At 59.2% G+C, this 24,794-nt stretch overlaps 1 protein-coding gene across 3 annotated transcripts; it reads left to right on the top strand.

The window, feature by feature from the left end:
- KCNC4 (potassium voltage-gated channel subfamily C member 4) lies at positions 361–23,763 on the top strand. Of its 3 annotated transcripts, none has more exons than XM_021090049.1 (4): positions 361–1,231; positions 12,891–13,827; positions 16,298–16,501; positions 22,637–23,763. In XM_021090049.1, exons 1-4 carry the CDS (start codon positions 554–556, stop codon positions 22,696–22,698), a joined length of 1,881 nt encoding a protein of 626 aa, XP_020945708.1. In that variant the 5' UTR covers positions 361–553; the 3' UTR covers positions 22,699–23,763. The 3 variants fall into 3 exon arrangements, with proteins under 3 accessions (XP_020945708.1, XP_020945707.1, XP_020945709.1); XM_021090048.1 differs by having other exon boundaries at positions 19,121–23,763; XM_021090050.1 differs by having other exon boundaries at positions 22,578–22,957.

Here is a 24,794-nt window from a genome sequence, read left to right as displayed (position 1 = left end):
CCCGGCAGCCGCTCGGAGGACTTGTTGCTGCTGCGCTGCCGCCGCCACCGCCGCCGTGGGGAAGCCGGCCTCTCCCGGGGCTCGGCGCGGACTGGGAGCCGGAGGGTGGCCCGTGTGAGTGTGAGCGCGCGCGCGCCCTGGACCCTCCCAGTGCGCCCGGACTGTGCGCTTCCCCATCTACTGGGGGAGGGGGAAGGGGGCGTGTCCCGGGGCCCGAGCGTTCGAGTGTCCAGTCCTAACCCCGGAGCGTGTGTGTGCTTGCCCCTGCCTCCCCGGACGCCTCGTTTGGGTCCTCGGCTCTCCTTTCCCCCCTTCTGCCTCCCTCCCCAGCTCTGCCTGCCCCAACCCCAACCACCTGTGCACCCGAGAAATCTAACTCCTCCCGCTCGGCGCCCCGGGGGGGAGGCAGGGGCAGGGCCAAGCCGCAGAGGGGGCCGCCGCCACCTCCTGCCTCCTCCTCGTCTCCTCCCCCTCCCCCGTCTGACGCTGCCTCCTCGGGAAGGGTGTTTGGAGGGCAGCGGCCGCCCCAAGCCGAAGCCCCGCAGCGCTTCTTATGATCAGCTCGGTGTGTGTCTCCTCCTACCGCGGGCGCAAGTCGGGGAACAAGCCTCCGTCCAAAACATGTCTGAAGGAGGAGATGGCCAAGGGCGAGGCGTCGGAGAAGATCATCATCAACGTGGGCGGCACGCGACATGAGACCTACCGCAGCACCCTGCGCACCCTACCGGGCACCCGCCTCGCCTGGCTGGCCGATCCCGACGGCGGGGGCCGGCCTGAGTCCGATGGCGGCGGCGCAGGCAGCAGCGGCAGCAGCGGCGGCGGGGGCTGCGAGTTCTTCTTCGACCGGCACCCGGGCGTCTTCGCTTACGTGCTCAACTACTACCGCACCGGCAAGCTGCACTGCCCCGCCGACGTGTGCGGGCCTCTCTTCGAGGAGGAGCTCACCTTCTGGGGCATCGACGAGACCGACGTGGAGCCCTGCTGCTGGATGACCTACCGGCAGCACCGCGACGCCGAAGAGGCGCTGGACATCTTCGAGAGCCCGGACGGAGGCGGCGGGGCCGCGGGGCCCGGCGACGAGGCCGGCGACGAGGAGCGGGAGCTGGCCCTGCAGCGCCTGGGGCCCCACGAGGGAGGCGCGGGCCCCGGCGCCGGGTCCGGGGGCTGCCGCGGCTGGCAGCCCCGCATGTGGGCGCTCTTCGAGGATCCCTACTCCTCCCGGGCGGCCAGGGTAAGTGGCAGGAGCCTGCGTCTCCTCTCAGACCGAGACTGACTGACTTTCCCACCACCTCCCTCCCAATTCCCCCTGCCTTCCGTGGGACCCCAGGGGAATCGTCCATCCCCACCCCCTGCAGCTTCATCGGGAGCCAGCACACACTTGACTTACTACTTGGACCGAATCCCAGCTCTTGCTCTAAGGCATCCCCTCCCAGCATCCCAGCAAGAGCGGTGCCCTTAGCCGAGCTCATCCGCTCCCCCCCCCTTCTTTCTGCACCTGCGCCTTCTCTACACCTACCCCCTGTTCCTCTCAAGGCCCGGAGAGCTGGAACTAGGCCTTGTGCTGTGGTCAGGCAGGGTTTAGGGGGAAAAGCTGTAGAGTGTAAGTGCCTGCTCTAGCTGGCCATTGGCTTTGCTGCTTCCTTGTGTCCCACCTCATCGAAATCCCCCACCACCACCACCACCCGCAGCAGCTCCGTGTGCTGGGAAAGATGAGTTCTAGAAAAAGGGACTTCAGTGCTTCAGCCGTAACAGACAGAACGAGAATCAGAACCCAGGCCTCTCATCCAGGCTGGGGAGACCCTTCATTCTCCCAGGGAGATAAATAAAAATGCCTGCCCCCATTCCATGCCCCCGAGGCTTCCTGGATCCCCAGGTCATCCTGGCCTCAGCAGGGATGAGGGGAGAGTCAGACAGGAAGAGCCTAATGTGCTGGGCCCTTCCGGCTCCCATAGCCAGTGGCCAGCCCCAGGCTGCCTGGTGATGAGCCCAGATTTGTTGCCGCTTCTTTCTTCCTGCTGCAGCACAAATTGGCTTCCCAGAAAGCCCTGGTTCAGGTTACTGCTTGAAATAGGTGTATGGGGTATGGGGGAGGGGGAGGAAAGAAGTGATTTAGGTCGACTTCGGCAAGATCTAGTCCCGTTCCACCACCCCCTCCCCAGGTCACTCCAGCTTCCCCTAACCCCTTAGCTGGAAGAGGGTCGTGGGGGAGAAAGGCTTGGGCATCTGGAAAAAAGACCCTGATGCACAGCTTTAGCTTCTTCAAAAAAGAGGCCCTGGGGTTGCAGGGGGGGTGCCTGATCCCATGACCGGCAGCCTGAAGCCTGGCTGGGGTCTGTGTGGGAGACAGATGTGCTGGGTCCGGGGACCGCCTCCTGCTGTGGACGCTGGTAGGTAGTTAGCGGTGACATCCCAAGTCGTCATGTTAATGAGTCTCAGAGCCCTGCCGGCCTCCCTGGCACCTCCTGTGCGGGGCCTCAGCCCAGTCATGGAAGGAAAAGTTCCACTCCCCCCGCCTGGCCCCCAGGGGAGGATAGGGGATTGGGAAATGGGGCTGTTGGGGGGGGGCAGGCTGGCATCTGTGCTCTACCAGGACACATGCATCTCTCGAGTGGAAGAGGAGGGAGGAGGAGAGGGCTCCGCTGGGTACCCTTCCCAAGGGCAGCCACTGGAAGGGCCGGGGCCCTTTTCAGGACTGACAGCAAAGCTAGGGTGCTGCCTGTGTTTCTTCCCCTGCAGCCCTGAGACCAGCTCAGAAGGCGAGGGCACAGTGGAGGCCTGGGCCGGCTGTGAGCTCCACGGGCTTCTCAGGCAGTTCTCTTAACCCTGCTAGTGTCCGCTCTTGGCCTCGAGGACGAGAGCAGAGAAGGTGCAGATCCTTGGGGCTCTTTCGAAGTTGGGGGTGAAGGGAGGAAGAGACAGATTTGGCTTGATGGAGCTGGGGGGGAAGGGGGCAAGCCAGGGAGGTGGTTAGGGGCCTGATTTCTGAGCATTCTGGGGTCTCTGAGGACCTTTCACCTGCTCAGGTTCCTCCCTCTTGGGTTCCCAGGGGCTGTACCATCAATGAGTGTCTCTTCTCCACTCAGTGCAGAGTGGTCCAGCAGGGGGGCTCTGCGGGTCAGCTCAGAGCCTGGTCAGCCCCCGAAAGTCCTCCCAGAGCCCGAGGTACTTGGCCCTCTTGATGTGGAATCACAGCAGCCAGGGCCATTCAGCTGAGGCCAGGATTTTGGGGGGCCGGGCTGGGTAAATTCTTCCCATTGAAGCACAATGAGAGTGAGAGCTGTTAAGTGTCTCGTCACAGATCCTTAACTAATAACAGAGCCCACGAAGCCCCGAATTTCCCACCTCTGGTTGTTCGTGCTGATGGGCACAGCTGGCTGGAGCTCTGGAGGCACCCATGCCAGAAGGGGTCTTGCCTCCTGCTCAGGAGCACTGGCAAAGGCGTGCCTTCAGCTGTTCCGAGGACACACGAGTGAGAGTACAAAAGTTTAAAACATGCATAACGACTGCTGCTTATTGAGCTCTCCATGTAGATGCTCTGCATTCATCTCAAATCCTCGCAGGACACTCACAGCAGAGGTGTCATCCCCAGGTAATAGATCGAGGCTGTGAGAGGGCAGACACCTTGCCTGAGGTCACCCAGCTGGAGAGTGGCAGGCTGTGACTCAAAGCCAGGGCTCCCTGACACCCCAGCCCTTGCTCCTCAGATCATGACATGTTCTTGCCACCAAATAAGGCTGTGTCTGAGGCAGCTCATTGGTTACTCTGGTCTGGGAGGTGTTCTGAGCTTCTGGACATCCTGTGGATGACATCAGAAAACCCAGGGACAGCTGGGGACATCAGAAGGGATGCTTACTCGGGTTATGCCTCCAGGCCTGAGGGTCTGAGGTGCAGGGGTTCTCGGGCTGTGCCCTCCCTGCCCTGTTTACCCCCGGCCAGTCATACACACGCCCCCAGTGCTGTCCCCTGGGGCTGTGTTCATACCTTCCCTCCCTCGGGGCGTCCCCCGCTGCCTCCCCAGCGGGGCCTGCAGCACTGCGATGGGCTTGGGGCGCTCACTGAGGGCTGGTGAGGGTAGTGGAGCAGCGCGCTGCCCTGGCATCTCTTCACTCTCAGCAGCTGGTCATTTGCGTGGCATGTTATACGAGGAGCAAAACAGATACAAACGGAACGTGAACTAGGCAATGGGAGCCTGTTGCCCAGCTACCAGCCTGGACTGAAGAGCCATCCTCCTTCGGGCAGGCCTGGGTGCTCACCCCACTCCCTTCACTGCGACGGGGCCCATGGGTGGCTGCTGCTGTGGTTCTGTTCCTGTAGCCTGAACTTGGAGCAAGCACGAGGGTCAGGCCAGTCTTGTCCCCATCTGCCCTCTGCCCGTGGGCCCGGGCAGAGCCAGGGCTTAGCAACAGTGAGGGTGGCTTCCCAGACTGAGGGGGAATGGTTTGGGTCTGGGCAGCATTCAGAGTTCTAGAATCAGGCCTTCCTCCTATTCTGAGGGCAGACAGGAGGCCTGATGCCTGGGACCCCAGGACCCTCACCCCCCTCACTCCCAGGCTCCAGAGGTCCCAGGGGCTGAGCTGGCTTTAGCCCAGTTATCAGCCCTATTAAGGATGACAGTCCTTCTCCTTCGGTGACATCAGTACCTGGACGGAGTTTTCCCATGATGCGGTCCTTCTGAGAAGAGGTGACCCCACGGGATCCCATGGCCTCAGGAAGGCAGCTGGAGCTGGGTTTTCACATTGATGGGGCATCCGCTATGTGTCAGGTGCTGGCACCTGCGATTTTTTTCCTAATATCTAACCCAAGTGGGGCAGGGATTCTTAACCTCCATTTACAGAGAAGGAAACTGAGGCACAGAGGGGGCTTTCTCAAGGTCACAACACTGGTGGGAGAACTAGGACCCAAACCCGGATCTCATGCGCTTACATCTGTGCTTGTCCCTCTGCTTCAGCCACCCTGGGTGGCTTCCACCTGGAGAAGGCCTCTGACTTCAGGGGCTGGGGGGCCCTCTCTCCTCCACCCAGCCCTTTCTTCACGCTCCCTCCAGACTAAAGCCCCGTCTCTTTGCTCCCTAGAATTGTTCATACCAGGTTTTGCTTCCTCTTTTCTTCCCTCGGGACTTAGAACAAAAGGAGAGGAGGCTTGATTAAGAGCAGAGACAGGGGTCCCCTGGCTCAGGCAGAGGGATGAAACCCAGGCCCCAGGCAGCCTCCTAGCCTCCTCCTCAATTTGTTGTCTGTTTTCCTCCCCGGTTCTGAACAGACCAACATTTGTCTCTGAACATCTTGTCTCTGGATGATGAGGTGTTTCTGTTTGTCACCGTTTGGGGTGGGGTGCAAAGTGGGGGAAAGGATGAAAAAACTTGGGCTATTTTGGAGAGTGGGGGGAAGGGCAGGCCGGAAGAGTCAGGCGAGCTGGGCCTTGGGAACAGGGCTTCCGCCTGTGGTCCGTGTCCGCCTGGGATGTGGGCACAGGGCACTCACGCCATCCTCGTTGGGCAGCCAGCCTGCCCCATCCTGGCCCAGCTCCCTGCTGGGGTTGTCTTCAGGCTGGGTGAAGGTTACCAGCCCCTGGCAGGGGTCCCGGACAGGCAGCAGGTGTGACCCACCCAGGAGAGCTGCTGGGTCTGAGAGCCCAGGTGCCTGAGAGCCCAGAGCCATTTGTCACCTCTGGTCCCAGTTGGTGAGGCTGATGACCTCCCCTGGTGACAGGCTCGCTAGGACCAGGAGAGGGAGCAGGCAGTCCCCTTGCCTTCAGTCATTCAGAAATCACGTATTGAACATTTGCTCCACACCAGACACCAGGCTGGCCTCGAGAAACAGCAACACGCTCAGAGGTGGTCCTTGTTCCTAAGGAGAGCCAGGTCAGGTGGACTAGGTAGCCGTTGGGGACAACTGGGTGACAAGAGATGATAACAATAATACAAAATAGATGGTGAGAAGTGAGACAATAGCCTTAAAAAAAATGAAGGCCAGGAGTTCCCGCTGTGGCACAGCAGGTTAAGAACCTGACTGCAGTGGCTCGGGTCGCTGCGGAGGTGTGGGTTCGCTCCCCGGTCCTGTGCGGTGGCTAAAAGGATCTTGTGTTGCCGCAGCTATGGCTCGGCTTCCATCCCTGGCCCCGGGAACTTCTATGTGCCGCGGTGTGGCCCTTAGAAAAAAAAGGAAAAAGTTCAGTAGGAGGTGAGAGAGGGAAGGGATAAATCCCGCCTCTGTGTGGGACAAGGTTATTTTATTTTATTTTATTTTTTGGAGGGGGTTGGTATGCAGGGAAGCGTCAAGGAGGAAATAGAAGTTAAGCTGGGGGGGCCCTGCACGGTAATGACTTGGCTCCCTTAAATAATTTTTAGAAGGAGGCAGGTTATAAATAAATAAATATTCATTGTGCGCAGGGCTTAGCTTAGCCCCACTGAGGTAGGGAAGAAGGGAATTTCCTGGCCAGGGGACCAGCCAGCTCAGACAGGACAGTGTGGGATGGAAGGTCTAAGGGGCAGGGGTGTTTTGATAGACAGGCACGAACCAGGAATTAGACTTGGCCAGATAAGTTCTTGGTTTGGTGACCTGGGACTGGGACTCATTGGCTCCAGGCAGCCCGGGTGCTGGCTTGGCGGGGTGGAGGGGGTGGTGGAGAGGCTGGCTCTGACACTGAAGCCAGGGGGTCTGGGCTGGGGATGGGAAGGCCCAGGGCTAGGGTGGGGTCCCTTGGCTGGGACCTGGACCTCTTAGTACAGGCCCTGACCCGGGAGCCCGGGGACAGTGCAGAGATGCAGTGCCTGCCACACTCCCTCTCCCTTCCTGCCGCTCAGCCCCCAGGGCTGCCCACTCCCTCGCCAGCGCTGCCTGGGCACTAGGATCTCGCTTCCCCGGAAGGCTGAGCCCCTCATCCCAAGCCTTCAGATCTTCCTCTGCAAGTGTCTTTGGCTGTGCTCTCGAATTTCTCTTCTCCTACACTTCATCCTTAATATAGGTTTTTGGGCATGAGTCTTCTTCTGTTTATCTGTCCATCTGTCTCCCTGGCCCTTCCTCCCTGGGCTCCCCTCCCCTGCTCCTGCTGATTGTATTCAGTTCCCAATGACTGGTGTCTGTCACCTCCTCCCCACCCCCAATCCCCACCCCAGCCTGCGCCAGCTTTCGGAGACACTCTAGGCTCTGTGCTGAGTTTTACAAATATCATTTCTTTGAATCCTTCAAACAACCCTATAAGGTCGATACTACTCTCATCCCTTCAGCGCATCAGGCTTGCTGTAGCCTCAGGGCCTTTGCACTGCCTGTTCCTGGGCCCTCTGGAGTTTCTTTGGATCGTCGCAGAGCTCCCTCTCTCGCTCCTTCAGGTCTCTTCTTAGCTATCACCTTGGCATTGAGGTCTTGCCTGACCACCCTATTTGAAAGGGCTCCCTGACTCTCACACTCCTGAATCCCTTTTCTCTTTATTTTTCTTCCTAATGCTTTCTACCATCGGCCATACCAGAGGTCCCGCTGGAATGGAAGGTCAAAGGGACAGGGGTGTTTTGTTTCCCACTGTCCCGCAGCACCCAGAACAGTGTCTGGCATACAGTAGGTGCTCAACTTTCCACTTTACAAGCAAAGATCCTCAGGCTCAGAGAGGTTAAGAAACTCGCCCAGGGTCTCCTGGGCAGTAACAGAGCCCGACTAGCACCCAGAAGTGTGTGACTCCACGTCGGTCGGCCAAGGTTGGGCAGAGGATGAGCTCCGTGAAGGGGGCTGGTCACAGGCTGGCCCACCAGCTGGAACACCTGAGCCTCTGGGGCCAGGTGGGTCCCCAGCAGGATACAGTGTGAGGGGCCTGAGGGAGCAGGAAGCTCGAAGGCGCCGTGCGCTGTGCCTCAAAGAGGTTAGGCAGCTGCTGTCCAGGGCGGCGAGCCCCTCCCGCGGCCTCCCAGCCAGCAGACGAGGAGCTGCTGCTGGCCCAGCCAGTGCACATGGGTTTCCGAAGCATCTATGCCCTGTGTTCCCACACGGGGGAGAGAACAGACAGCTTCGGCCACGGGCACCAGTCAGAGCCCCTTCTCCCCAGGCCTCAGCTTTATCATCTGTAAAACAGCAGAAGGGGAATTGGATTCAATAACCTTTCAAGTCCCCCCCCCCTTTTTTTCCCCTCTTTCTTCCCTTTCACTTCTAAAAACCAAAGGCTTTGTGGTATTTTGGGCTCCAGCCCCAGCTCGCCCTCAGAAGCTGTGTGCGGGTGCTCCCGGAGGGCCCCTCAGCTCTGTCACCGTTTATTGAGCGCTTACTGTGCGCCAGGCACTGGCCGTGTCGAAGCTCATTTCATCCCACAATTACCGCTCCCGGGGGCACCAGTACTGTCCCATTTTGTAGCGAGGAAGCAGGCACAAGGCGCACCATTTCCCTGGATGACCGCCGGGCCAGGAAGAGGCACCCAGGCCTTCTGATTCCAGGGCTCCCTGGCGCTCCTGTGCCCTTGGCCTCAGCTCCCCAAGGCCATGCAGCCCCGTGAGTGGCGGGGCCAATGGAAAGCGCTCCGTGGAGCCCTGCCAGCTGGGCAGGCTGGCCCAGTGGGAGCTGAATAGGAAGCTCAGGTGTGAAGCCTTGACCTCCAAGCCGGGTGCTGTTGCTGCAGCTCCTGCCTCCTCCCTGGTCGCTTTTGTGTCTCAAATGAGAGTTGTGAGGCGTTCCCATTGTGGCTCAGTGGAAATGAATCTGACTAGCATCCACGAGGCCACAGGTTCGATCTCTGGCCTCGCTCAGTGGGTTAAGGATCTGGCGTTGCCGTGAGCTGTGGTGTAGGTCGAAGACGCAGCTCGGATCCTGCGTTGCTGCGGTGTAGGCCAGTGGCTACAGCTCCGATTCAACCCCTAGCCTGGGAACCACCATATGCCCCAGGTGCAGCCCCACCCCCCAAAAAAAGTGTTGTGAGAAAGCAAGCCGTATCCCTACCACCCAAGGGAAAAGCCCTGGCGAAAGGCACTAAGCAAGAGCACCGCTTACAAGGTAATTTGGTTTGGGGACTATCGTAGCGGAGAGGTGGATGGTTTGGGCCCTGAAGGGGGACCTGTAATCTCGGGACTCAGCTGGGGCAACGTGCCAGAACACAGACCCCTGCCCCTGTCATGGCTCAGCCTGTCTCCCTGGGGACTGAGGGCCTGCCGGGCGGGTGGGTGGCGGGGAGACTGAGGCCCCGTCTAGGTTTCATCAGGGAGCAGTGGATGGTCCCCACCTCTTTGATCAGAAGGGCCGAGAGGAAAGAACTGAACCGAGAGTCAGGAGCCCTGGCTTCAGTTTAATCCCGAGCGAGTCATTTGCCCTGTCTTGTGCCTCTGTTGCCCTGAGAAGGGGCGCATGTGGCTTCCCTTTACCCTTCCTTATGCTCTGAGAGGGTAGAGCTGAGGGGAGAAGTGAAGAGATGGTGGATGCTTCTGTGCTTTAGGTTTGTTTGTTTGTTTGTTTGTTTGCCCCACCCATGGCATATGGAAGTTCCTGGGCCATGGATCAAATCCAAGATGCAGCTGTGACACCGGCTCCTTAACCCACTGCTCTGGCCAGGGATCTCCGGTTATGTGTTTGTTTTGTTGTTGTTGTTGTTGCTGTTTAAAAAGCAAATGAGTGAACTGCAGGAATTCCGGGGGTTGTTCCTTAATGCAGGAGGGGTGGTTTGCACCCACTGGGCTTGCTGCAGAAGGAGCCCATGCGGCGGAATTGAGGAAGGCCCCTTGGCCCTGCAGGTGAGACGGGGCCTGGGGCCACAGCTGCCCCTCCCACCCCGGCCCTCCCCCTCCCCTGGTCCTCCCAGCACCTTCTGCTCAGCCCCTTGGCAGCTCTTCCTGAGCTTGTTTTTCCAAATCACTAATTAAGTTCACCCTGGGCTCCCAGGTGGGCCAACTCTCCTGGCTAACTTTTCCTCCGAGAGAGCAAGGTTCTGCTTCCCAAGCTTCCCGGCAGAGCTGGGGTATGCTGACCCCACTCCTTATCCCAACCCCTCTCTGCTGGCGCGGGGGGGTGCTAGGACTCGGGGTTCCCAGCATCACCATGGCCACTGGACAGGTGCCTCCACCAGCTGGTCTCTGGATGGCTCTGGAGAGCCCATAGGCTGCAGCTCTTTGCCTCATGCCCGTATCAGCCTCTCTTGTCTTGACAGCCCTTTTCTCAGGGGAAGAAAAGTGAAACCAGAAAAGGAACTTGAAATTCACCTTCACAGGGGAGAAGCAGGCAGGGGAAGCTCTAGGTGAAGCTGTCAAGTGGGACAGTGTGTCTGTGGTCTGCTACCCTCTTTCTCCCAACTGTGGATCTACTCAGCCTGTCCAAGTTCAAGTGTAAATAAGTCTTAGTGTGTGCTGAGTGTCGGTCCCAAGCCAAAGGCACACATTCCTCAGGGTGAAATAGCAGTCACCAGGGAGCTGGCTTGGAGCAATGTTGACAATTCAGACAAGACTTTCCTGGGTCTATGAATTGACCCTGTCTGGAGATGCGAAGAGAAGATCCAGCCCCCGAAATTGAACCGTGCTGAGTTCAGGTCTGGTTTCCACCCCTTCCAGGCTGTGTGACCTTAGGCAAGTATATAACCTCTCTGATCCTCAGTTCCTCCTTTGGAAAATGGGATGGCGAGGCCTGCCCTCACAGGGAGGACTGGAGGTGATAACACCTATGGAGTGCTTGCACAGAATAGACAGCTAGTGAACGCTCAATCCCTACGTTCCCTCCTCAGACTTGCTCCAGCTCCAGAAGCCCTTGAAGGGGCTGTTTCCTGCTTCATTTCCCCAGATTCCTCTGTATTCTCTACTGTGTTCTGCAGTACGAAGAACAAGGTGTGCCCTCCCCACCCCTCTCAGTGTGGATTCCCAGGAAGGATAGAGGTATCGTTAGACAGGGAACAATGCCATGGCCAGGTGGACGTCTGAATGGGGCGGTGTGGGGGTTGCCAGGTGGTCATGGGGGCCACAGGTCCCTCATCGACCTATTTTTTTTTTGTTGCTGTTGTTGTTTTTCTGCCTTTTTCTGGGGCCGCTCCTGCAGCATATGAGGTTCCCAGGCTATGGGGTCGAATTGGAGCTGCAGCCAGCAGCCTATGCCGCAGGCACAGCAATGTGGGGTCCAAGCTGTGTCTTCGACCTATACCACAGCTCACGGCAACGCTGGATCCTTAACCCACTGAGCAAGGCCAGGGACCGAACCCGCAACCTCATGGTTCCCAGTCGGATTCGTTAACCACTGCGCCACGACGGGAACTCCCTCATCTACCTATTTAACTCAGCCCTCTGCTCCGGGAGGAAGCCAGACCCCACCCACAAGCAGGCCAGGCAGCCGCAGGGGGCGTGGACCCCACCTGACAGTGGTGAATGGCATCTCACGAATGACAGACAAAGGCTCCGTAATTGGTGTTATTACACATGCATTTCATCTCCATTCATAACGATTGGACACTTAAACCCAGCCGTTCGTCTGCTGAGTGCCGCTGTCATCATTCTAGCCGAGATCCCAGCAGCTGTCTGGATCAGCTGCTGCCACGCTCTGATCCCAGTGGGTGCAGTTTATTTTTTGTTGGTGCTCAGCGTCCCAGGAAATGTCAGTTCTTGGGAAGGGGAGGGGTGGCTCTTCTGGGCAGACCACCCTGTCTGCCGCTGTGGGACACGCTGTCTTCATTCAGATGCCGCTTACTCTCTGGGCAGTCGGCCGGGACATCCTAGGGTGAGAGGCGGGAGAGAGGGCCTGGAACTTGGGACTTGAGGAGGTGGGTCATGGCAGGAGCTTAATAGGCAGAAAGCCAGCCCTGTGTCTCTAGGCGTATTCCTCAATGCAGTGGATCTCACAATTAAGTGTGTATCAGAATTACCTAGAAGATTGTTGAAATATTACTGGGCCCTCCCCCCAGTATTTCTCATTCAGTGGGTGTGGGTGGGGCCCAAGAATGTGCCTTTCTGACTAGTTTCCAGGTGATGCTGATGCTGCTGGTCCTGGTCCTCACTTTGAGGAAGCTCCCTTTAAAGCCTAGTTCCTCCATGGAGTTCCTGTCCTGGCTCAGCGGAAACAAAGTATCCATGAGGACGTGGGTTCGATCCCTGGCCTCTCTCAGTGGGTTAGGGATCCAGCGTTGCCATGAGCTGTGGTGTAGGTCACAGACACGGCTCAGATCTGGTGTAGCTGCGGCTGGCAGCTACAGTTCCAATTCAACCCATAGCCTGGGAACTTCCTTATGTGCAGGTGCAACCCTACAAAGTCAAGGAAAAAAAAAAAAAAAAGCCTAGTTTCTTCCGGTGTGGTCTGTAAACAAGCAGCCTCAACCCGACAGCTTGTCAGAAATGCAGAATCACAGGCCCTGCACCGGACCTGAACCAGCATGGCATTTTTTAAAAAACTAACACGTCATTGATTCACAGTGTTGTGCCAATGTCTGCTGTAGAGGAAAACAACCCAGTCATACATATACACACATTTTCTTTTGCTCATTTCATCCCCCATCACGTTCTATCCCAAGAGCGTGAGCACAGTTCCCTGTGCTGTACAGCAGGACCTCCTGGCGCAGCCACAGAATGGCATTTTAACAAGGTTCCCAGAGGAGGTATTGAGCCATCACAGTTCAAGAAGCCTCAAAGCAGGACTGGGTTAGGGGTGGGCCGAGCTAGGCAGTAGGCAGGGCCAAGCAGCTGTAGTTCTTTCTTCCCGCCCTTCCAGCCAAGAGCAGCCTCTCACTTTGGTGCATCAAGGCAAGGATTGGGAAGTCTTGCCTGAACGCCTGCAAGCACATGGATGAGGAGGAGGCCCTTCCAGCCCCGGCCTGTAGACCTTAACCCCACCTCTCAACCCCCGCCCCCACCCCCCCCCACCCCCGGCAGATGGCCTGGTGCCCCACGCCCCCTCCCTCCACAAGCAGAGAGCGCCTCCGTCCCTGACCGCTGCCCTCGCTCTCCTCCCCACCCATAGGTGGTGGCCTTCACCTCTCTCTTCTTCATCCTGGTCTCCATCACCACCTTCTGCCTGGAGACCCACGAGGCCTTCAACATCGACCGCAACGTGACGGAGATCCACCGAGTGGGGAACACCACCAGCGTGCGCTTCCGACGGGAGGTGGAGACGGAGCCCATCCTGACCTACATCGAGGGCGTGTGCGTGCTGTGGTTCACGCTGGAGTTCCTGGTGCGCATCGTGTGCTGCCCCGACACGCTGGACTTCGTCAAGAACCTGCTCAACATCATCGATTTCGTGGCCATCCTCCCCTTCTACCTGGAAGTGGGGCTGAGCGGCCTGTCCTCCAAGGCGGCCCGTGACGTGCTGGGCTTCCTGCGCGTCGTGCGCTTCGTGCGCATCCTGCGCATCTTCAAGCTCACGCGCCACTTTGTGGGGCTGCGCGTTCTGGGCCACACGCTGCGCGCCAGCACCAACGAGTTCCTGCTGCTCATCATCTTCCTGGCCCTGGGCGTGCTCATCTTCGCCACCATGATCTACTACGCAGAGCGCATAGGCGCCCGGCCCTCCGACCCGCGGGGCAACGACCACACCGACTTCAAGAACATCCCCATCGGCTTCTGGTGGGCCGTGGTCACCATGACGACGCTGGGCTACGGGGACATGTACCCTAAGACGTGGTCCGGCATGCTGGTGGGGGCGCTGTGTGCGCTGGCTGGCGTGCTCACCATTGCCATGCCTGTGCCTGTCATTGTCAACAACTTCGGCATGTACTACTCCCTGGCCATGGCCAAGCAGAAGCTGCCTAAGAAACGCAAGAAGCACGTGCCTCGGCCGCCCCAGCTGGAGTCGCCCATTTACTGCAAGTCGCAGGAGACCTCGCCCAGGGACAGCACCTACAGCGATGCCAGCCCCCCTGCCCCAGAAGAGGGTCTGGTTGAGAGGAAGCGGGCAGGTGAGTTTGGGGGCTGGGAAGGCAAGCCAGCTCTCCTCCAGGGACCTCCAGGGAGGTTCTCAGGAGAAGCAGATCGTGGAATTTGGGATTGTGCTGCTACCGCTCTGGGCTTCCCTAAATATAAGGCGTGCCTTTCAGAGGGCACAGTATCACAGCTGCATCTCAAGTGTCTGGTTCTCCAATAGCTTCCTGAACGTCAGGCTCTGTGCATTGAGCATCCTCCCAAACGTAGGTAGCTGTGGGTAGTACAAGGGGCCGTAAATCAGAAGCCCAGGTTTCTAGGCTTATCTTGGCCAGTGTGCTGTGTGCCCTGAGACCAGTCACTCACCCTCTCTGGGCATAGACCCCTCATCTGTAAAACAGAAATGATTGTCATATCTTGCCCCTAAGACTTTGCCAAGACCCCAACAAGTGGCAGATGTGAAAGCACTCCGAGAGGTTAAAAATGCTTTACAAATATCAGGCGCTGTCATTATTAGCCAGAGAGTTGGGCGGCTGTTCTTCTGAGGCACATCAATACGTGAATCATTTCTTTCCAAACGTTCGAGTCTGGTGTCTCTCAGCCTAATAAACGTGATAACGTAATGGCAGTGGGAGGCCGCCTTCTGTTTGGCACAAGCTGGATTTAGTCCGAGATTGCGTTTCACATGGGATGGAAGGGAACCAAGAGGGAGTAGCCAGACGGGGTTGGGAGAAGGGAAGAGACAGTTGGAAGAAACTGGTACCTGCATCCTGGAACGGCAGGGCCCGAGGGGCTGAAGGATGGGAAAGGCCACGCCAGGAAAGCTGCCTTCTGCCTGAGTCCAGAGGTGAAAGCAAACTGGCTTAATTCATAGCAACGTGAAGTTAGGTTGAAGAGTGGGAACCCAACTCTTAGGCACGGGGTGGGCTCCTAAGGGAGGTATGGGATTCCTGGAAGCGGGGAGCACTGGATGCCAGGCCACTGGGGAGCTGGGGGTGGGCCCGGGCTCGGCTCTGAGAGCAGAGCATTCTCATGCCCTATCCAGGACACCCCCCTGTGCTGTCCTAAGCAGTGATGGATGCCCGGCATTCATGCTGGAGCCGCTCATTCCCTGGGGTCATCCAGGGGCCCAGGTCTTCCAGAGACCTTGCTAGAACATCACCCATCAGGCTCCCCTCTTCTCCCCCACCTAAGTGGTACCCCCTTCCCCAATCCCTGAACATAAATCTCCCAGCCATTGCCCCAGGGAATTTCAGCTCTACCCTGAGGTCCATTTGGGGCTCAGCGGGTAACTTCATATCAAAATGTACAAGTCCCAGGAGTTTCCATGGTGGCTCAGCGGAAATGAATCTGCCTACCATCCATGAGGACGTGGGTTCAATCCCCGGCCTCACTCAGTGGGTTAAGGATCTGGCATTGCCGTGAGCTGTGGTGTAGGTTGCAGATGTGGCTTGGATCTGGCATTGCTGTGGCTGTGGCCTAGGCCGGCAGCTACAGCTCCGATTTGACCCCTAGCCTGGGAACCTCCATATGCCATGGGTGCGGCCCTAAAAAGACAAATATATGTGCGTGCGTGCACATACACACACACCTCAGGCTGGCTCTGAAAAGTACATTTACCTATGGTCCCATCAGCCATGCCTCACCCTGACCCTAACTGCGTGGCCACAATAAGGGCCTTCCTGGTCACTGCCTTCCAACCAAAGCAGCCCCCCTTCTCCAGATCCAAGGGCTCAACTTCACCTGTCCTGCTGCCTGCCTGGCAGGGCAAGCCTCTTAGGACCTCTCTGGGTCCTCCCCAGACACAGGTGACACTCTGGCTTGGATGCCTGGTGATCAAGGGTACATGCCTTCAGGTGGTCCAGGGAGACAGCTGCGGAAGCCACAGCCTGTCAGTTTAGCCCTGGCAGCACCATCCCTCACCCCAGCGAGCCAGGCATTGTCCCAGGGAATGCAAACTCATCCCAGCGGCAGCCTGAGCCAGGCCCAAGGACGAAGCCGGCTCTGTGGGCTGACTTGAGCCAATCTCACAGGGCTAACTTGCAGCGTCCCTGCCTAGGGTATCTGTGGCCCCATCTCCAGGCAAGACTCTAGGCCAAGACTGGAAGGAAAGCCAGCATCCTATCCCCTGCCCCCAGGACCAGGCCCACTCCCCAGCTCTCTCAACGGTCTCCCTTTGGTTGGGGGAGTGATGCTTTTGGTGTGAGATCAGCCCTCATGTGGCCTCCTTTCTGTCTGCCCACTTTAATTTTTGCTTTTCAGGGCTGTACCCACAGCATATGGACGTTCCCAGGCAAGGAGTCAAAGTGGAGCTGCAGCTGCCGGCCTACACCACAGCCACAGCAACGCCAGATCCAAGCCTCGTCTGCAACCTACACCACAGTTCACGGCAACACTGGATCCTTAACCCACAGGTCAAGGCCAGGGATCGAACCCACATCCTCACGGGTACTAGTCAGGTTCATTACTGCTGAGCCACAACAGGACCTCTCTGTCTGCACCCTTTAGACTCCAAGCAGAACGGCGATGCCAATGCGGTGCTGTCAGATGAGGAGGGAGCCGGCCTCACCCAGCCCCTGGCCTCCGTCCCTACCCCTGAGGAGCGCCGGGCCCTGCGACGCTCTGGCACCCGAGACAGAAACAAGAAGGCAGCTGCCTGCTTCCTGCTCAGCGCTGGGGACTATGCCTGCGCCGATGGCAGTGTCCGGAAAGGTATGGCCCCCCAGGCTGGGCATGGGGGGAGCCCCCACGGAGCTGAGTCTCCCCAGTGTCCCCCACGGAGCTTGAGGTCTCCTTCTCCTCTGAGGCCATGGCCACCATCTCCTCTGCCTTGGATGTGCCCCCGCTTTTAGGATGGGTCCCCTAATCTTCCAGTCCCTGGGTTAGAAAGGCCTGAGCCATGCCCAGGAGGTGCACAGAGCCCCCTGCCCGGGTGCCCACGGGGAAGACAAGTGCTGGAGGGTGAGGGGACCCCAGATCAGGCTTCTGGCCACCCCTCACGTCCATTTTATTGCCTTCTTTTCCTCTGGTTCCTGACCTTCAGGCTTGGTTCCACAAGGTCATTGCCAGCCCTCTCCTAAGCCTCCCTTAAACACAGCTTGGATGGAGTAAATAGTCCCAGGAGAGGCCAAAATCGTTCAGGAGTCGGGGTGAGAATGGGGTGCTGGTGTGAGGTCTTCAGAGAGCCTGGCACAGGCCCCCCCTCCTCCCTCCTTCCCTGGGGGGCCTGGAGCCCAGCTCCGCAAGCCCCTGGCATGTGACTGTCCTCTCCAGGTAGAGCCAGACGGTGACCAGTGGGTGGGGGTGGACAGGGAGAGTGGGTCCCGACTGAGGTGTGTTCCGAAGGGCTTGGAGAGTTCAAGGGCAGGCTGAAGTTCCATCAGCAGGCCCCATGGAGATGCCCGGCTGGGGAGCCTGGGATTCCTGGCTGGGAAGAGCAGGGCTGCTGGGGACCAGTGCGGCTGAGAACCAGGACTCTCAAGACCAGGAGTCCCTTCTGCCCAGCTCCTGATCACGTTTTTGTCTTTCTTGCCCTGTTCCTGTGACCTCGGCTCTCTAAACAGCCTGCCTGGTTTCAGGACAACTCCTAGCTCTTTCCCCCTAAGAGCTCTTCCCTGGGTTCACTGGCCACTTCCTAACTAGCCTTCTTTCAGCCTGACATGCCCCCCGCATCACTTCCCAGAGCAAAACCAGGTAGAGGGAGGAGGGGCAGGGGCTGCTGGCGGATAGCCTGTGATGCCTCTGTCTCTCCCACCCCCACCCCAAGGATGTCCCCTGGCCGGCCCCAGCCCAGGCAGCCTCTAGGGCACTTTCCCAGGCTCCTTTCCCGGTCTGCTCAGCACCACTGTCCCCATGGGCTCCCCGGGGCCCCCTGACCCTAACCAAGCCTTGAGAGGCATGGGTCCTGCTTTGCTGGGCGTGTGTCCTATTGGGTGGCAGGAGCAGGAGCAGCTGCCTGGAGCCTGGAGGTGGCCCAGAGGCCCAGCTCAAGGGCGGCAGATGGATGGTGCTCAGGCCACATACACCCTCCCCTGTGTTCTGGTCAGCCCCTGCTCCCAGGTAGCCCAGTCCTTGGCTCTGGGCGTGCCTATCCCTCTTGCCCCCTGCTCCCCCAGACACGCTGTGGCTCTCGCTATGTCCTGGTGCAAACCCGGAACCCTGCTCGGGCTGGAGCACACTAAGTGGAGGCATAGAAGGTGGGGTAGAGGGGATCCCCACTGCCCATGAAAGATGTGAGCAAACAGGGCTGAGTGCTGAGCAGCCGCGTTTTCATCCAGGGTGGTGAAGGGCTCAGTGGAAGTGAGGTGTGGAGGAGGCTGTGAGGTGCAAGTCAGAGCAGGGACCAGGGCAGGTGGCACCTGCTCAAGGGGCAGCCTGCCTGGGGCAGGGGAGCCTGCATCCCACCGTGGCATCTCTGGGTGCTTGTGGGGCCCGGCTGCTCTATTTTCAAGATGCCTCCACACTGCTTCTTGGCAACAAGCATGTAGCTCAGCCAATTAGAGTGACCTTCGAGAGGGAACAGGTGGGTTGCTGGGAAACAGGCCCTGCTAAGCAAGCGTGGCAATTAGCATCGCCAAACTCCCAGTGCGCACTCGGCAACCTGCCCCGTGCCAGACCACGCCGCGCTTCTCTGCGCTCAGGCGACATTCCGGCTCAGGAGTGAGTGGGCCCACGCCTCCTCCAGCCACCAGCACAGACCCCAGGTGACCCTGTAGGTGCCCATGTGACAGAGTGTGAACTCCCTGGGAGGCAAGTGACGGGTGCTAAGTAGGACTTCTTCCTCTTTTTTTTTTTCCTTTCTTTTTAGGGCCACACCCGTGGCATGTGAAAGTTCCCAGGCTAGGGGTTGAATCGGAGCTACAGCTGCCGGCCTACACCACAGCCACAGCGACAGCCACGTGGGAACTAAGCTACATCTTCGACATACATACAGTTCACAGCAACGCTGGATCCTTAACCCACTGAGCGAGGCCAGGGATTGAACCCGCATCCTCATGGACACTAGCTGGGTTCGTTACCGCTGAGCCACAATGGGAACTCAGGGCTTCTTAAGAAGGGTCGAGGAGAAGGGTGCTGAGGGCTGTGGGGTCTTTGTGCAACTGGAGGGAAATTTACCCGGGAACAAGGACAGGGCAAAGGTCTGCTGAGTGTGGGGCCCTTAGGCTCCATCTAGAGATCAGAGAACGTCAGGGAGCCTCTCCCAGGTGGATCAGACCCTGCCACCCTGCCCCAGGGCTGCCTGCCCTGTGGGGTCCCCGGAACATGGATCCCAGGGAGCGTCTCAGGCTCGGAGCTGCGCCCCTCTGACCCATGTGCCTTTTCTTCACCAAGGCTGTGAAAAGTCCCGGAGTCTAAACAACATAGCAGGAGCGGCTGGAACCAGTCTGGGGCTGTCTCCACTGGCATCGCGATACAGCTCACCCTACCCTCCAAGAAAGCTCCTGCTCTCCCACCCCTTCCACCCCCTCACCAGCCCACCCCCTGGACACCCAGCCCCGTAGCCTCTCCCTGGCTCTGCACCCACCCCTGGGTGCACACGCACAGACAGGCACACTTGCGTGCCTCCAGCCCTCACCCCCTGCCCCCCTCCCCGGGCCTGCGGGAGCCGGCAGGATGCAGAACTCAGGCCCCCGAGCCTCTCAGCCAGCACCCAGCACCCAGCTCCCCAAACACTCATCTCTGGAGCCCGAGAGCAAGGGGGGATTACTTCCGGGGCTTCTCCCCCGCTGGCCCCCATCCCGAGCAGAAGGTGCCGTCACCCCCGAGGACTGTGTCTCTGGGCCCTGCCTCGCCATCAGGGTCCCACCTTCATCACAGCCAATGTATTTCCATTCCTCGGGGCCCTTCCACCAGGGACCAAACAGCCTGCCACTGAACATCTGTCTGTCTGTCTGTCCGTCCCACACCGAGATCAGCCTGGAATAAGGCGTCCTCTGGGACGTCTCTGCTGGTGTGTGGGGGTTTGACTCCTCCGGGGAGCAGAACCACCTGACGGTCTCCAGCCCTAGTGCAGGGCACGGGGAGTGGGGGGGTGTTCCTAGACTCGGAGCCCCACGATTGGCTGCCTAGGCGCAGGGATGCCCTCCTCTCAGAGCGGCCCCGGCAGCAGAGCCCAGCAGCCCATCTGCACCCCGAGCCGCAGCATCGCTCGTCACGCTGCTTCCTCTGCTTCCCGACAGTTCTTCCTCTCCCGCTCCCTCCAACTCGCAGCCCTGCCTCTGAGTCACCTGCCGCTCCCACCCAGCCTCTGCGCTCCTATCACTGCCAGAACCGGAGACTCATCTAATTTCTATAATTAAGTGTATTCATTTACCTAACGAGCCCGGGAGCACAACAGGTTTGTGAGTCACTGAGTGAGCAGAAGTGCACCCTGGGCTGGGGCAGCTGAGGGGACGTGTAGGGACAGAAGCCATCCTGCCCCCGCCCGCTCCTGCACGGGCGCCCCGCCACACCCGGGGTGGCCGAGCCGCAGGGGGGCCCTCCCTGGCCCACCAGGACCTCCTCAGCCCAGGAACCCGAATCACCTCCACCGAGACCTTCCCTGCTTCACCTGATGGGAATTAGACCTGACAGCAGAGCTGTGCGCCTGGCAATTTTTAGAGGCAGATTATGCAACTTTGTGGAAGGAGTGACTAAGGCCCATGTCTGCTCCTTCCACGGTGGGCAGAGATAGGAATGGCCAGACAGCAGGAGGCTGGGGACTCTGGAGGCCACCCCAAAAGGTGAACTGGGCAGAAAGGTCAGATCATGTCACGGGCTTGAGGGGCAGCTGTGAAACGCCTGTTCCAAGAGCATCGGCATTTCAGTGTCTCCTTCAGCCTTGGGCAGACACAGGAGGGTCCTTTCCAGAAAAGTCTGTCCAAGGTGGGTACTGGGTTACCCCAGCCCTGCCGTGGTCTGGGGGGCCTGCCTCCTGCTTGCTGTCAGAATGAAGTGTCCCTAAGGGCTGAGAAGATACAAGGGTATCCATGTCACCACTCCTCAGAAGGGGACACAGGGACAAGGAAGCCCTATGGAGCAGGACAGAGACCAGGGTACCTCCCTCCCCACCCCCAGCCCCATTTGAGAGCCCAGCTTCCCCGGGAGGATGCGTTTGGTCCTGCCCCCGCGGGGCTCCCTGGCACTGGGGTCCTGGCTCCGACAGGGATACGGTGAGCTGGGGGCCGGGTTAGCATGGGCACCACAGCGGTTCTCTCCTTGGATTTGCCTTTCTGGTTCAGGGAACCGAGGCGGCTATTTCTGTGGCAGCCCTCAAGTTGTCAGGAGCCCGTTTCCACGGCACCACCGCCTCCTCCCCTCTCCCCTCCCACAGGAACGGGCACGCGCACGGCACCCCCACGGTGGGCACAGATGTCCCTGGGCGACGTGAGGCAGGAGTGCCAGGCTGGAGCCCCTGGTGTCTTGGGAGGTGGGCCCTCACCCCCCACCCCCAGCACCCCTGGCTTCTGTAGGGTTGACCTAGGCCTGAGCTAACGGGAGAGCTGATCCGCTGCCTGCCCCGGCTGCTCTTAGGGCTCTGCGCAGGGGCTCAGCGAGTCCTAGGGTTTACAGAGCCCCGCTGAACACCGGGCCCCTCCGGGAAGGTGGCTACCTGCACAGGCCTCAGGCTTGCCCAGGCCTCGGGCCTCCCCCATCAGGAGAAGGCTGCCCCTCCCACCCACAGCTTGAGAGCTCAGTTCGCTTTACCTTGGATCTGGACTTGGGCCTATACCCATTACTGTGGCTTCTAAAAGCCTGTCCTTCCCCTGCAGCAGGGGCCAAGCCCCTCCCTGTAGAGCAGAGAAGTGGCCCAGGTAGGAGTTGTTACCCCTCCAGTTTGTACCAGGGCTGGTGACACCCCTAGAGGTCACTTCTCAGCCCCCAGGGCTTCTGAGGGGCGTGGCCCTGAACTGGAGCCAGAGGGGAAGGTGCCTGATCAGCCCAGAGCCCGGGTTGCCTGGGACTCAGAGAGGAGGCTGCATAACAGTCCAAGGCCCAGGGCTGCCTTCTCACAGAGCTTTCTGGAAAGGAGGGCCTCCTTTGCCCTGGCCAGAGAGCATCACCTTCCACAGTCTCTTCCCCCACCGCAGCCTCCTGCCTGCCCGGCCTGTGCCCCAGCTGGGAAGGGAGCGGGAGGGAAGCCCAGGCCACTGCTCTCGGGGGCTGAGGAGGAGAGGCTGAGGGGTTGGGTTTCCCGGCCGCCCTTCCTGAGATGGGCGCATGCGTCCTCCCTGCCCTTCCCCTGCAGCAGCCACCCTCCAGCTCCTGGGACTCTGTCCCTGCCAGATTGAGGAAGGGGGCTGGCCCGACATGACAGCACACCCAGGAGCTCTGCTCCCCAGCCCTCTGGGATGATGGACTAGCCCCGGGTGGTGATGGCAGATGGAGCTGTGTTACAGGGCACACAGGCTGGCCAGGCAGCAGCCCCGCGATGGCCTGTGGGCTCTGAGCCCTGCCAGGACCCTCCCTCATGGCCTCCATGCCAGGCTGCGGAGCTGTGGTCCCTCTTCCCACCGCACTGCAGCTTTGAGGACCCCAGGGCTCCTGGGTCCCAGAGTTCCTGACCTGAGCAGGCATGGGGGTGAGCCATAACATCAGCATGGGGCCCAGCGCTGGGTGGCAGAGGGGTGATGAAGTCTCACCCCCTTTCCTCCCTATCCTTGCTCTTCTGGCCTCTTACTCCTGGGCCCCATGCCTTCCAGCTCCGCTCCCACCTCCTAGCCCACAGCCTGTGGGTTGGCAGCTGCCCTCCTTCTAACATCTCATTGTTTCTCCTTCTCTCTGGCTGAACTCCTTCCCCCCCGAGAAGGCAATGTTGAGCCGAAAGCGTGCGTCCCGGTGTCTCACACCTGTGCTCTTTAAACACAGAGACCTGCCAAGACGCCCTCTCGTCCAACTATGCCCAGGCTGAAGTCCTCACACTCTCTTAAAGCGGCACCAACGGGAGAGAGACAGGCAGACAGACAGAAAGCCAGAGGCTTAGGGCAACTCTGGAATCCAGGCAAGACTCTTTCGCTGGGAAAGCCTCAGATATCCTTGTTTGCACAGGACTGACGGAAAAACCTCCCATGTGACCCTCAGGGCCCAGAGCCATCGGGTCTGATGTTCTTGTTCTGTTGTACATTGAAGAGCTATATATGCACATATAGTATCTATATGCATACATACTATACTATTGTGTGGTGTGCACGTGCTCTTGGTGGTCTGTCTTCTTTGTTAGGCTGTGTCTCCCCGGACCCTTGCCCAGCCCCCATGCCCAGCCCCTTCCCCTTACTGATTCCATTACCTATGGAATGTCCCAGGTAAAATGCACCTGCAAACTGCCAGTCCAGCTGGGTGGCCCCAGGCTGGACTCTCCCTTTGGGGAGCGGTTCCCCTGTGGGCCAGAGGCCTGCAGAAGGCTGGATTGCACCCTCCCCTCGGGGTCACTGCTTCACCAGCCCCATCCCACCGCAGATTGGGGCTCTACCTCCCACCCCTGCCCCAGTTGTTGGGGGACTTCGGGGCTCCACTGCAGCTTCTCCTCCTCCTCCCACCTTCCATGTCCTTGACTGAAGGGGTGTTTTGTCTTTTTTTTTTTTTTCCCCGTTCTGTCTCCTTCGTCCATTTGTTTCCAAAGATGCTGCTGGGCAGACGGGCAGGGAAGGGGTCTGTCTGCCCATCTGGCTCAGGGGTCCGAGAAGGGGAAGCTGCAGGCGAGCGGAGACCAGTTGCAATACTGTACTTCCTGGCTGGTGGCCAGAGGATGCGTGCAATAGCAGAGGCCAGGTGCCCCCTTCGACCTTGGCCTCTGCCCCTGCCTCGGCCCTCCTTCCCCACTCCCAGCCCGCCCTGCCCCTCCGTGGTGTTGGTTGTCCTTTTCTAAAGCTGACCCCTCGTGCGTCTGAGGCTTGCCTAGGCTGGGCCCCTCCGCCCTGTCCGCACGTCTTTGACTGTCATGCTGTGCTCAAGCCCAATAAAGACATCTGGAGCGTCCTGATGCACCTGCCGTGTGAGCGACTGCCTCTGCCTCTCCTTTCTGCGCCCGTGGGGACCTCCCCAGCCCCCAGCTCCGGAGAAATGCACCCCACTCCCAGCCTTACTCTGCCCCACCAGGAATGGGCAGTGCAGCCCAAGCCCTGCATTTAGAGCCAGACAGCAAATGCTCAGAGAGGAAGAGGGATCTGGCCAAGGTCCTGCCAAAAGGGCTCGGCCAGGACCCTGGGCTCCCAGGCAGTGATCGACACTGCTGCCACCCGTCCCCCACTGTAACATGGAAGAAGAGACTTGTTCATTGAAGTCAGCTGTATTCCTGCCTGTTTTGCAGGGGGGGCTCCCCTCCTCCCCCACATCGCACCAGTTCTATGTGGGCCAAGGCCCTGGGGATGCCAGAGTCATCGTGGTGACTGGATGACGAACTGAGGCTGAGGAGGGCCTGGAGGCGCAACTGGGGTTGCTTAGGGCTGGGGAGGGAGCACATTCTGGGCCCAGGTAGGATCGGGGTGGCGGTGAGTGTGGACCTCGCCATGGTTGCCCTCACAGTCACACAGGAACACGGGTGGGGCTGGCTTCAGGGCCGTGCCACCTATGCCATCGCTTAGAAGGGCCCACAACTGACCTAATGCTCAGCTGTACTGACAATTATCCGAGAAAGGCCCTGCGTTTTCATTTTGCACTGGGCTCTGGGTGATGGACCAGGCCTGGGTGCATGTTTGCTTTCCTTACACTTGATTTCAGGCGTAAACTTGGAGTCAGAGGGGCCTCAGTTCAGAGTCTTATTTTTAATTTTTAAAATTTTGATTTCTTTTCTTTTTAGGGCCTCACCTGTGCCATATTGAGGTTCCCAGGCTAGGGGTCAAATCAGAGTTGCAGCTCCTGTCCTGCACCACAGCTCAGGGCAACGCTGGATCCTTAACCCAGTGAGTGAGGCCAGGGATCGAACCCGCATCCTTATGGATACTAGTCGGGTTCTTAACCCACTGAGCCACAATGGGAACTCTCAGAGTCTTGATCTGCCACTTCCTAGCTAGGTAACTTGGTTTCCCCG

This window comes from Sus scrofa, chromosome 4 (genome assembly GCF_000003025.6).
Source record: "Sus scrofa isolate TJ Tabasco breed Duroc chromosome 4, Sscrofa11.1, whole genome shotgun sequence".
Lineage (NCBI taxonomy): Eukaryota > Metazoa > Chordata > Mammalia > Artiodactyla > Suidae > Sus > Sus scrofa.
Note: the sequence above shows the minus strand (reverse complement) of the source record. Positions and strands in the feature narration are given on the sequence as shown.

Coding starts and splice junctions, on each gene's coding strand:
- KCNC4 (XM_021090048.1), top strand. CDS start 554: ATGATCAGCTCGGTGTGTGTCTCCTCCTACCGCGGGCGCAAGTCGGGG. Junction 1,232..12,890: donor ACTCCTCCCGGGCGGCCAGG/GTAAGTGGCAGG, acceptor CCCCACCCATAG/GTGGTGGCCTTCACCTCTCT. Junction 16,502..19,120: donor CGATGGCAGTGTCCGGAAAG/GTATGGCCCCCC, acceptor TTCTTCACCAAG/GCTGTGAAAAGTCCCGGAGT.